The 13,981-nt window shown below is 35.3% G+C and overlaps 1 protein-coding gene across 2 annotated transcripts in view; it reads left to right on the plus strand.

Annotated features, from left to right (window-relative positions):
- Positions 1–13,981, plus strand: part of VWA8 (von Willebrand factor A domain containing 8) — a 182,609-nt gene that overhangs the window by 46,638 nt on the left and 121,990 nt on the right. For both annotated transcript variants that reach the window (XM_058824855.1, XM_058824856.1), the window contains exons 10-14: positions 3,441–3,572; positions 4,887–5,021; positions 5,102–5,179; positions 9,804–9,964; positions 11,084–11,197. In XM_058824855.1, coding sequence (XP_058680838.1) covers positions 3,441–3,572; positions 4,887–5,021; positions 5,102–5,179; positions 9,804–9,964; positions 11,084–11,197 — 620 coding nt within the window. The remainder of the gene's footprint in view (positions 1–3,440; positions 3,573–4,886; positions 5,022–5,101; positions 5,180–9,803; positions 9,965–11,083; positions 11,198–13,981) is intronic.

Raw genomic sequence — 13,981 nt, forward strand, 5'->3', positions numbered from 1 at the left:
GTATCAATTTGTTCTCTTATTCTTAAAGATGATCCTTAACTCAGAAGATCTGACGAAGGAAAATATGAGTTGGTTGGAATTTTGGTGTTCAAAATTATTCTGTACTTTCATGAAATATTGGCATAAGAAATTATTTTGACTGACAGATGAACATTTGAAATATAATTGTAAAAATTAAATTTTAAAGTATCTGTGGTTTTTCTCTGCAAGACTGAGACATGGAGAGATCACTGATTTCAAGGAAAACAGCTTCCAGTTAAACATTGTCAAACAATAAGCTTGAGCATGTTTCCCACAGCACTGCAGTTTTCTTTTCTGTATGCAGCTGAGAGGCTTTTATAAAGCTGATTGGCTTCATTTAGGCTAGGCATGGTGGGGAATAAGAGGCTCCACATTTTCTATACTTATTTCTTCATTGTGCCATAAACGTTCAGTATTTTACAGCAGATTTATTGGATGTTTTGGGTTTACTCTTTTAATTCTCACATGCCTTTTGTGCACCTTTTTTCACAGTATTGGAAACACCCACTGTTTGGTTTTATTACCTTCTAATCAGGAGAATCTTTCCATGAGATTTTAGAAAAATACAGACAGAAGAGATTTGTCTTAATAAATGAGCAAGTCACGTTTAGTCTATATCCTTTTTTAGCTTCACTCTAAAGCCCTAGAATTTTCCTACATTTTTTTCATGCTTTGATTAATTCTGTGTTTATTGTCTTGATCTTATATCAAATAAAAGTTTTTTTGTTGCCTTTACTCATTTTTATATCACTTGCACACCCATTTTAATCTTACCTGACCTCCTCAATGAAAACTTTTTCCCTACCTCACAGTACATAGGAGTGCTTGTAAGACTGGAATTCTATTTCATGTCTAGACAAGAAAGAATTCTTCAGAGTTATTTTCTAAGATATTTCTGTTGCAAATTTTGTTCTAAGAAAGGATTTGTTTCTCTCCTACTCCTTCCAACATACTTTATAATCTTTGGGGTTTTGCATTAATAGATGCTCTTAGTGCCTATACATACCATTGTAGTGGAATCTGTCAGACTTCATATATCAATCCATCCCATCTTGCACTTGCAGTTGCTATTTTGCTCCTTGTGAAGCAGTTCAGTCCCCTGGTTCTTTGGAAATTTCTCTTTCTTTCCCATGCAGATAATCTTCCAGCCTTTGCATGTCTCTTTTGGATAGCCTGGCTGCCTTGTGGGCTCGGCTGAGCGGTCATCTGCAGCTCTGGCTCATGTTAGCTTTCTGTTTCTTTGACCAGTTGGATTACTGGTGTATTCTTCCATCTTGAGATATTGCCAGTTGTTAGATGCTTCCAAGTCGTCAGAATTCCTCTTCCTTTTCCCCCTAACTTTTACAGTTTGCCTTTTCTTGCATATTCTTAGGCATGCAGAACGTGGCCTGCTGATTATGAGCTGCCAGACCACTTCCCTGGTTTTTAGTGACTGGTCTATTCCTTTTGCTTTCCTCTGAGTCAGTGAGGCTGCCTGCTTCTGGATTTCCAAGTATCTCTTAAACTTTCTGATACTGAATGTGCTTGGTAGTTGTTCTCTCAAACCACAAATATTTTTTTCCTTTGTAGCTATCAGCTCAAACATTTTGTAGAGGAAGTTGTTTCTGGCTCAGCAGAAGTGTTTAATGTGTTGTACATCCATTTTATGCCATTCTGATTCCATTTCTACCTATCATAATTCTAAATGAATAACTGATTTAAAGAGACCTGTCTTGGTCTGAAAGCCACAGGCAGTTTTGTTTGCTGCTCCTGTTCAGGTGTAAGTGTGGTATTTACTAGAGGTGTGAGATTGTTTAATTACTAGAGTATTCAGTTCAGCAACATCTATGTAATTACATGTTGTAAATTCAAGTTAATTAGATGAATTGTGTAAATTGTGTAGATTGTGTAAATTCAGTAACAATTTGCACATAGACATTCCTCTTTCACTGCCTTGACTTAATGTCTACAATGCTACAGAACCCTCAACAACAACACAGAAAAACAAAGAAAATCCCACCAAAATAAAAAAAACCCCAACCAGTCAAAAAAATACCTTAGAAATTTTAAACTCCTAAACCTTTGTGTGCAAGTTCTGTTGTTGCTGTCTCTAATTCCTTGTTACCCAGTATCCAGCCTCTGCTGGTGCAGGTAATCTAACTCAATCACAGTTGTTTTCTCTTGTTGGTAAGGGATTTAGTGTACAAGCAGTTGACAGTTTTATATAAAAGCACCCTTAACTCTATCCAAAATGCCATTAAATTAGTAAGAGTATTGCAATTTATTAATGAAGATAAGAATGAGAACATTTGGTACTTGCTTTCACAGAATCATAGTTGGAGTGTTTCTTAGAATCATACTTGGAGATAGTACTTAGCAGGAATTCCTGTCCTCTCTTTTTGTCTAAGAATTTAATGGTATCTGAAGTAGACTCAGCTGTTACAATAAGAATATAATTTGATGTAGCCCTTTACTAAAGCACATTTATCTTAAATACGTGTTTAAACATAGTATTTTTGTAAGCATTTGCTCCAGAATAGAAATTTTTAAAGTGAAGAAGAAAAAAAGCTTTTGTAAAAATCTGTCTCAGTTTTGTTTTTGAACTTTAATAGGCAGTGCTATGAATCCTAGTAGTAATAATACTATATGCATTTTAAGAGTGATTTTACATTTATGAATTCTGTTTAAAAAACTCTGTTTTCTAAGAATGCTAATGAGCTGGACAGTACTTCTTTTTCTTTTGTTTACTCAACTTTCACTGTGTTGACTAAAATCGCTCTATGAATTCAGTATTTCCAGTTATTAGCTTTTTTTGTGCATAAAGTCTCCCCCAATATGACTCTCATTACTGAAGTTATTTAATGGTTTTCGTGCTTTCTATGTACAGCAAATATAAAGAATATAATGCTTGAAAGAGGATTAAGAAAACATATGTCCTGTTTTGTCCTTGATATACCCAGAACATGCAGAAGGCTTAATTTGTACAGGTTGTCCTCAATTTTCATTGTATGAGACAGCTATGAAACTAAGTAAATGCAATGTTTGCTGGTTATTTTATTGGTAGTCAGATGTTTAAATCTACAATTGGTTATAATGAGCTGCGGAGATAGGTGATTTATTATTACACATACTAAAGGCTGTGGTTCATTTCTTGTTTTATTTTAGACTGTCAGGCCAAGACTTGGCAAAGTCACGATGTGACATTTTCAATTTATATCTGTCACTACAGACAAAACTCTCTGCTTTGGTTTTAAATGTAAAATATATGGGCCATCTAGAATGTTAACACAGGTATCTACAGTAAAAGTTGAAGTAAATGGATTTAGGACTTTGCAAGCAATTAATCATGAATATGCTTCTGGCATTATTTTAGAAGAAACAGTTCTAAAACCCAGAAAGTTGTATTTAATAATTTATTTCCTCACCACTGAATTTTACAGCGCTTTGAGCTTCAAGATTCAGAAAAACACTTGTTTCCCAGGAAGATTACCAGAGTAGAAAGTGTACATGGAAACAAACCCTTTAAAGCTGATGTAACTGTCCAAATTGGTGAAAAAGAAGTGACATTCCAGGTATGAATTTATATATTCATCAAATATGTTTTTAAAAAACACTAACTTGTTTTCATCTCTTCAAGAATTTGACACACTTGGTAGTAAAAGTCATTTGCACAGAACTAATTTTTCTGTAGAATAACACATGGTATTTATTGGAGACACATTTAGATACTGGAATATTAGTTTATGGATGCACATGATTTTATTTCTAGATAAAGTCATAGTTTCCTCCATGTGAATCATTACATTTTGGATGAAAGAAAAAGCCATTAATTTTGTTTTTTTTTTGGTTTATTGAATTAGAATAGCAGAGAGTACTTATGATGTTCTTAATGCTGGTTTCCCTTTTTCTTTTTGTAAAAACAATAGTCTGTCTTTGTTTACACTTCAAATAAAATCTAATGAGTGCTTGGTAATGTTCCGACACAGGATGTTTGGAAAATGGAACAAAGTAATCACATCAAATATGATTAGTTTGAGTTTCTTCCAATGAAGTTTATGACCTGCGAGGTGGTGAAATAAGTTCTTACTCAGGAAACAGATGCTGATCTGAGAATTTGAAGTTAATGTTGAATTTGGAGAGTCTAGAGAGTCTGTAAAGAAGGTGAATTAGTGGGAGTCAGAGAGATTATAACAACATTGGTGTGGAATACCACAAGCGAGTTTGTACCATGACAAAGTGAAAAGGAGAATCACAGCAAATGGGAATTTTTCAGGAAGAGTTGAGTCTGTAGGAACTTGATTCAATTATTTTCTGAAGTAAACATTTTTGGTTTCATTTTGCATATAGGCGATACATTCTGAAAGTACTTCTGCAGAATGCCTCTCTTATAATCTCTGAACAGGAGGGCGTAAGAAGTTTGTAGATGAAACAGTTTCCAGACTAGAGCAGGAAGTGGAAGTGTAGAGGAAGAGCCTTAATGTGAACAATTTAATCTCTCCAAAGTTTGGGTCAAAGTAGTTCCTCCAGATTTTCACAATACTAATTGCTCTATCCCTTCCACGTTTCTCTGATGAGCAGTAAGTATTAGTGACTTTTTATTATACGTCTCTTTCATGAACAGCCTTAAGTTCTTTGCGTACCCCAATGCTGTACTTGCATTGATTCACATTTTGTTAATTTTTTTCAGGAAGAGTGGGTGAAGGAGTTTATCTATCAGAAATTACGGGGTTTAGTTTTGTGACAGTGGCAGTTTCAAGTTTGACGGATGACCATTATCAGCGAAATATTACAGTAGTTTTGGACAAGCATAACCTGGTTCACACAAAGCTTAGAGTTATCACAGTATAGCTTATTTAGCATTTTGATATACTTTTTTTTTCTTATAGGTTCCAGCTGGAACTGGAATGTTCAAAAATCATTCTCGATCAGATACTTTCATAAGGACTTCCAGCCATAATCAACTGTTGGCAGAAATGATGCAGTCCCATATGGTTAAAGATATGTGTTTAATTGGAGGAAAAGTAAGAATTTAAATTTCTGTTCTCCCTTCTCTCCCATGATCTTTAGAATGTGATCTAATTAATATTTTTTAACTTTTTAGGGCTGTGGCAAAACAGTTATTGCCAAGGAGTTTGCTGATATACTGGGATACAGCATAGAACCTATCATGCTATACCAAGTAAGGAAACTATCTGCTGGATGATTATGCTTTAAATATGGTCTTAAATAGAGACTTCCTCACAACACTAAAGGTGTTGGGTGTTTTTGCAAGCCCCAAGCCCTGTCAACCTTAAGAGCAATGTCATAGCTAGTGGTCATTTGGTACTTGTTTGGAAAGAATTATCTGTCTTTGGTTGTCTTAACCTCATGGCATAAACTGAAAAACTACAAGATTTAAAAGTAGAATTAATTAATCTCCTTGCTTTTCACACAGAGATCACATGTGTAAGGTTGTCTCCGTAACCCTGAGGAATGAAAGTGCTTAAATAAAATATGAAGTCAAGGGTCTCGTATGATCTTATGAGTCAACATACACCATATAGAACAGGATTTACAGTTCTAAGTAATAATTGGCAATGCTGCAGGAAAACATTAGCATCAGGTTTAATGCAACACACTGGTCTCTTTCTTCCATCCCTTTTCTGCTTTAATTTTTTCCCAGACAGCATGGAGACCTCTAAAGGAAGAAATAGCACTGGCATCTGATTTAAAAGTGTACTGGCATGTGGGGAGAAACACTGACAGAGATGGGTGGTGAGGCTGAAGTGTTGGAAAAGTGAGAGTGAAATAGAAAAGAGAACTACTGCTGATGATAAAAAAGACAGTCCATTTTATGTTCTCCTGCACTGCTGAGAACGTCTCCAGACAGGGTCCCACTGCTTTTCCTTTCCCCCCTGTGTGGCTTCAGCTGATAAGGGCGAAGACTTTGAAGCTCTGTCTGCATAACTGGAGTCAGATGGATGACTTCTGCCCTTTTCTTATACTTAAACGTGGCCAAGTGGGAGCAGATTTGGGTTGCAGGTCTACATATCCTCATCAGTGTTATGCCATGTTCATAACAATATACCAGGATTCCCAGCAGTGCCTACTATCTTTTGTCTAGTAGCCTTTTGTATTAGGTGTATAGTTTCTGAGCTAGAACTCTGTGTCCAGCTGCTCTGCGTACTTCTCTCTGTACTTGTCACTGTAAACACAGTTTTAAATCATCCCAGAAAAATAACTTACGCAACTTGACAAACCTGCTTAAGGGTGAGCACAGCTTAACTCTTGTATTGTTGCACATGATACAATATTTGGTATTCACCAGCAAAATTAGATAATTATTTGCTAAAAAACATGGCCACTGTTTCTCAACTTCCTACCTTTATTTAGTATGGCTTCTATGAATATGAGCGACGGCTTCATTTTTGGAGTCACGTGAACAGAGTTGACAGTGGAACCATTTAGTAAACATCTTTCTTTGAAAGGGATCTGTAATTCCTATAAAAATAAAATCTAGGAAAGGATTTGAGGTCTCACTGAAGGGAATTATTTGCTTTGGTTTCACCAGGGTTTAATCAAGCTCAGAGGGCAAAGGGGTTTTATAGAAAGGCTTTTGGTGATATCAAAACAGTATCAATAAAGCAAATAAATGACTGAAGGCTGCTTGTTCATTGTAAATTCCTGTGTAGCCAAGACTAGGTGAGATCCACACATGTATCTATACGTATAAATGTTTCCTAATGTACATATGTTACATACATTACATAAACTTAAAAGCTTTTACAAAAAGCAGTGTATAAAAATACATGAATGTAGCTGAGCTGTAAATAGAATTTCAGAATGCATTCGTTTTTCTAAAAATATATAACCTATCAGGGGCTTTTCTCAGCAAAGTAATAGGATAATTTAATTATGGAACAAATGTTGGATTTATACACTAATTCAGCAGTGAAGACTATGAAAGTTTGATAATGCTGTAAATTTAGCATATTTTTCTACTTTCATTCAAAAAAATGTCTTCTGGGTTTTTTTTTCAGAGAGACATCATACAGTCCTAAATCCATTTCGAAAATTAAGGAGGCTTTTCTTTCTTCTATAGTATTTATTTACCTTCTGATAATTTTTGCACAAAAATGAGTAGAGAGACATTTACCTTTGGTCTGAAGAAATAGAATCGTTTCTACTCAGGCTGACTGAAGAAATTAATTCTTGGAATTTTTTAAATATATGTGTATATATATATGTGTGTATATATATATATAGTCTTTACTTTTAGTATTTGCTTCATTGTTCTTTGCAGCTGGAGTTGATTGAAGGACCTGAGTAATGTGAAAAGGTGTATTTCTCTATATTGATTTCGCAGAAAAAACAACTCTAAAAGTTTTTGTGTTGTGAGGTGAGGATCAAATTTACCTAAAGCAAACCTTTTGGAACATGGATCATCTCTTATACTAACAGTTGGCTGAGAGAGCAGTTCCTGTCTCATTTGTGATATCTGACATCATTATATGGATTTCTCATGATATGTAGTTCCATGTAGGTAGATTGCTGAGAAAGGAAACTCATCCTGATTAGGAAAGGTTTGTTTTTAAGTTGCCTCTTAATGCAGTTAAGCAACAGCAAATGAGAAGCAGTAGCCAGCTAGTGCTTTGTGGACTGTAACTAGGGAACTTTCAGTCCAAATGCTTAAAATAAAATATTTTCTCCCCCCAGAATTTCAGAGGGGAAAAAAAGTAACAGTCGAAGTCATGTTATAACAGTTTGCCAGCAACTTGCTCCTTTTCTTCCCTAGCAAAAACAGTTTTCTAAGCACATCACTGGTGTTTGTGTACTGTGGTGTTTTTGTTTCTAGGACTTTTTTTTTTGCCTGACCTCATAATTTTTTCTTACCAAATCCTTCCAGTTTTTTATTTGAGAAACACTAACAAATGATTAATCCAAATATGCATAAAAAGCAGGAAACATAGATTCTTCACCTCATGATTGCCAAGAACATGATTAGTACTACAAGCCATGAAAAAAGGCTAGGTTGGAAGCTTGTGTTGGTGTTGCTACTAGAGGGAATGCAGAAGAAGTTACCCTACTTAGTTTTTCTCCTAAACATATTTTTTCCTGTATACAAACTGCTCTAGAAAATAAACAATGAAATGTAAAACACTTAAGTTAAAATGACTGCTACAAATTAAAATAAGCTTTTTGTTTCACAAGGCAATATATTGTTGCCATTGCTTTGTCCAAAATAAGAGGAATAATTAATTCTTTCACTTCAGTGACCTCCCCTCCAATGGGAGGCCTTTTTAGCATTAGAGTGTTATAAGATTAGTTTTAATATCATATATTTAGTGATTTGAATAAAACTTTTTAAAAATTGAGTTAGGGTAAATAAATAAAAACAATAAATCACTGAGCAGGTACTTAGCCGTAAAATAAGCTCCTTACAAAAACTGTGCAGGTGTTAGCAGTGGTATTCCTTTTTAATCATCCCTTAACTGAATCTCATTCAACCATTTAAATCACAATGTTATATTAATGTTATATTTCAGAAAATATTTTGCACAAAATGCTCTTCTGAGTTTATCTGCCGAAAATTAATGGATGGTTCTCATTGTTAGAATTAGAGATGGACATGCTGTACAGCATACCAGGCCCCCAGTCAATTCACACTATATGTTGTTTCATTTCTCTAGAGGTGAATTATCCAAAGGTGTGTTAGTTAAATATTCATTACAGCATTTACTAGCTGCTGAATGCACAGTTCTTAAGCAAGTCCTAAGCCCACATTTTTCTCTCTTTTATAAAAATGTTAATGTCTAATTTGTTAATTATATAGAAAAGAGTGTACGCAGCAGTAAAACAAAAGAAATACAACAATAAAAACATGGTATGGTTTTGTGGATTTGAATGTGACTTTGAATTAGATAAATGTGGAAGCACTGAAGGAACCAGACTTTGAACTGTTATTTTAGGGCTTTTAAGGAAATGTAGAAAAAGGAAATTATTCAGGCTGTATGATGTAATGTGTTCTATTTTTATTCTTTAAAGTTCAAAGGGTTTAGGGTTGTGAAAAAGACATATGCAAAAGCTACAATTACAATAGAAAATACGTTTTTATCTGATTCTGGGTTGTGCTCACAGCACAGCCTGAGCAATGAATTTAGTCTTCCAAGTCACAAAATTACTATTATGTCTTTGTTTCTCTCATGCTTACCTATTGTAGTGGAACATCTAAAATACGTGTGCTGGAGGATATGCTAGATTTTGTCTTTGGTTTTATTCCCTGAGTATTATTTTGTGCTAGGCTATTTACCTTTGATAAATTCTATGTTACAGGCTTCTTTCTTACCCTGTTCATTATTCTCTGATGCTTCCAGCAGTATTTTCCTCCTGAGAGGTGGAATGTCATGCTGGTTTGTGTACAAGATTAATGATAAAATCTTTGCTCCTTCAGGTGGCTTCCATATGAAAGAAATTATTCTTGTTTGCTCCAGGTGTAAATTGCTGCCCCCTTCTGTGCACAGGCTGTGTACAAGTTCTCATAGGCTTGTGTTTTGTTAAAGAGGCAGGGGGGAGAAAAGCTTTTGTTCTTGTTTCAAAGAGGTGATATTGGCAAGTCTAGAACTTCCAGAGACTATTTAGCATTTTGTGAGTAGCTTTGTGTGTGTATTGCTAATACTCTTTGGAAAAGTAGTTGAAGATTTCCTGCTAATCTTCCGTTATTCTTGGGAAGAACAGAAGCAGTTTTTTAAGGAGAAAGCACGTACTTGTAATTTAAGTATATCATTAATCATAATTATATTCTTCTGATGGACTGATACTTGCAGGATATGACAGCTAGAGATTTGCTCCAGCAAAGATACACTCTTCCGAACGGAGACACTGCTTGGAGACCGTCACCACTTGTCACTGCAGCTCTGGAAGGAAAGCTTGTTCTTCTTGATGGCATTCACCGAATTAACCCTGGCACTCTAGCTGTGCTCCAAAGGTCAGCAGGGGAGCTTGGACAGGTTGGGTGCACGTGGTGTTTGAACTGAGTGCATGCATACTGAGACCTGAAGCTGCTGCTGGTGAATATGGCTTTGGAACTTCAGGAATACTGTAAAGATCAAGCTGAGCATTACAGTTTCAATGCTTAAGAGCTGAAGCAATTCTTTAATTTTTTGTAAACCTAAAATAATGCAGGAAATTTCAGCCTGTTGGAAATATAGAATGTGAGTTTGAATTTTGGAATGAGCTAGATTTTATTCTAGAATTATGAAATCTGAAAATTAGTAATATTTGTTTAACAATTTTAAAATGCAAGATGTCAGAAAACATTTGAAACACTTTGAGTGCATTCTACTTCTAAGCAAGTAGGTTATAATATATGTTACACAGCATACTTTATATTGATTGCAAAGATCTCTTTCTAAACATTATTTCATAATTCAATAAAAAATAAATTAAACTTTGCAGAACACAGTAATAGCAAATACTATGTTAATAGTTATTTATACTGTTCAGTCAAAATTTTATGCCATTTCGTATGCATCCATCATATACTGCCTTTTGCAAATCAGAGGACATAGTGAGCTTTAAAAGCAGGTTACAGCAAAAGTATTTTCTTTTTTCTATTATTATATATATGTGCAGAAGGACAGAACAGAGATTTATACTTGTCTGTGTTTTTGCCTTTTCATCTGTTTAGTGTTCCTTTCTGATTTTTAGTTTTGACAATCAGCTTCTGCATATCACAAAATAAAACCTGGACTTGTATGTATATTAATCATTAAAGCCAGCTGAAAGATAGCATTTCAAGAAATAAAAGTATATTTGTTACAAGCATAACATAAAAGCAGTTTCGTGCCATTTATGCACACTCCACTGTTAACACAGATGATTTTATTTTTCATGTTCTTACCATATGGATTTAAACTAAGTTGATTGACTTTGCACCAAAACTTATGTTGTTTTACCTCCATGCTTGGATGCATCTTGAGTTGGTATCATTTTTCTTTTTACTGAGGTGTATTTTAACTGAGATAGCTTTTAAAAATACCCTTAGCTGTTACCTGTATTATAAAAATTAATCAAAGTTAAGATAGAGCTTATTCTTTATTTTCAGACTAATACATGACAGAGAACTGACTCTCTATGACGGCACCAGATTGTTAAGGGAAGATAGATACCAAAACATAAAAGAAGAATTACAGCTCTCTGATGAGAAACTACAGGAGAGGTAAAGTATCAGCTGCGACTATAGAATGCAAACAACATTTCAATTTTATAATTTTTTCTCTAATAAAAAAAAAACCAAAATGCTTTTCTGTTAAACTGATTCCTTCTAATTGCTAAGAGAAGCATCTTTTAAACATAAGGTTCCTCCTTAGCTCTATTTCTTTTTGTAGTATGGCAAAATTATGTCCTGTTTAGAGTGCTTGAACTAAAAGGAAAATATTCAATAATATTTAAGAGAAGGAGATAGAAATTGAAAAGAAATTTTAACTAGGTACAAAAATAGATATAAAGCTATATAGTACCTAATTTTGGAACATTTTATTAAAAGTCTTGGAAAATAAAGCTAAATTGAAGTTAAATACTACTTGTTACTTTCTTTTGCCTCATGAGCTAGAAAGCTGGTATTTAATTTACGATTAATATGGGGCAGGAAATCCTAAGGATGGGTTGGGACCCATAATGCTTATTCTTTTTGTTCCTTTACTTCCACTTGTCTGCTAGAAACATTCCACAGATAGAAATGTTATGCTGCAGGGTGTGCGTGTGTCCAAACTTTGAAGAGGCCTGATGGGTTTGTAGCAGGGGTGCACTCATGATATGCCACATATTTTCTCTCAGTTGTCTTGCTGAATCTGATTTTTTTCTTTGGCCTCCATAGTCTACCCTTTAGAAAAGCTGCTTTTCTTTTACTTCCTAGTTGTTTCCATATTTCTGGTTCCCTTTTCAATCAAAATACAGTGGGTTTAAAAAAAATAAGGCAAGAACTGCTCCTACAAAACCAACAAAACCCTCAAATTTCATTCTAAGCCTACTTGTTGCAAATTCTGTCCAGTCTGCAGAGGCCATACACCTAGCTAGATGGTAATTTCCTGGTAATTTATTTGTGTGAAGAACTATATATCAAGGAAATGTTCTATTTATCAGGATTTTAAGCAAAGACTTTGAAAAGAGCAGCAAAAAGCTCCAAAGGCCCACCTAGCATGGTATCCCTACTTTGCATCACACTTTTTACTATGAAATATATCTGTTGTGCCAGTCTCCTCCCTGCTCTGTGTTCATAGTCTTGTCCAACGTGCTTTCAGGCAGAATGGCAGTGGCTGTGCTTTAGTTCATATCCAATATACTCCAAAAACCTGGACAGTTCATCACACATTCATCTTCAGAGCTGCCACTCCTAGTGGATTGAATCTCTCTCACAAGAATAGAGATGTACATCTGGATCCTGCACATCCTTTTTTGTTCTAACAATGGCTGTTTTGGCAGTGCTCTCCCTTTAATCTTCATTATCTGTTAGACCATGAGCACCTGTCCAAGCTGTCCTCTTTAATGATTGTTCTGTAGACCCTTCTCCTTTGTGTCACCTGTGTATCTACTTTCCTTCTTTTTAGCCTCATTGAGTAACCTTTTGGTTCAGCTGTTCAGTGGTAATTGTGCATTGCTTTGGCTACTTTGAAGATTTCAAAAGTTGCGGGGTTTTTTTGCTGTCCTTGAAAGGCTGTCTCTCTTTCCTTCACATCTCACTGTACTGCTTTTATCTAACCACCTCAATATTTTGTAATATAATGTTTCTGAGTTACTAAGCTCTTAATTATCTATTTGACTGACAGTGATCTCTAATCCATAAGCAAAGTGTGTCTGTTGTACTAGACAAGAATGCATTTCTGATTAGTCAGAAATGGGGTCTCAGAAACAAACAGATACCCCATTGTGTAGTCATTCTTATGTCTGGAAGCTCAGTGGGACCATGTAGCACCATCCTGGATGCAAATGAAAATTCTTGCTCCTGAATTATCTGAAGTCCATTTTGCTTAGAATCCTCCTAGGTGAAGTTTTCATTCTGCCTTTGTTTTCTATAATGACTTATTTTAAAAAACAAAGTTAAAATAATGAAAACATATATCTACTTCTTTGGTTTTGGCTTTGTGCTTCTTTAGCATCACTGGATGACTCCTCTATATAGAGAGGGTGTTGTCTTCATCAGCCCTTGAGGAAATGAAGCTGTTCCAGGACCTCATCCTGGTTCTGGTGACTTCCATATTCTGAAAACATCACTCACTGCCTTTTAACTGACTCCAGGATGCAATGTCAACAATTGCTGTTTGATTCCAGGACTGTATTTGTCCTTGCTACTCATCCTTTTCAGCAGTAGTTGTCAGTTACTGCAAACTTCAGTACCTTCCAGTGTTGCAGAATCCAGCAGAATTAATCCATCAAATCATATCTGAGGTACTGACAGCTAATTTTATCACAGATTTTAATCCCAACAGTGCTCACCGTCCCTCCTTTGCCTGCAGTACATTGGCTTTGGAGAAGCTACTTAGAGTATGTTGTAATATGAATTTGTTAGCAGACTGGTTGGGCAAATTCTTACCCAAATCACATCTGGGAGATGCTCTCCATAGTGATGAGAGACATCTCTCTTGCTTCATGCCAGTGACTGTGACTAGTGGCCTTAGCTGGATTTCTGAGCTTTACTTACCCTGATTTGCTGGATTTGACTAAAGTAATTTCAGTTTGCCAGGCTGTTTGCTGTTTGCCAGGCCTGTGGAATAGATGATGTCATTCTCAGTTTTGTTGGGACTGAATCTGTAATGTTTGAGTGACACATTGTCTACTTAATTTTCTAATAAGGGAATATTAATATGTTCCTGCAGTTTTAGTGCCTTTAATCTTTAGTGCTTCAATAGTCAAAATACTCTTATGTGTTGTAGAACAGAAAGAAGAGGACCAAGATGTTTTCTTGTGGTTTTTTTACTAAAGGGATGGTGTTTCAGATCATGCTGTG

Source organism: Ammospiza caudacuta, chromosome 2 (assembly GCF_027887145.1).
Source record: "Ammospiza caudacuta isolate bAmmCau1 chromosome 2, bAmmCau1.pri, whole genome shotgun sequence".
Taxonomy (NCBI): domain Eukaryota; kingdom Metazoa; phylum Chordata; class Aves; order Passeriformes; family Passerellidae; genus Ammospiza; species Ammospiza caudacuta.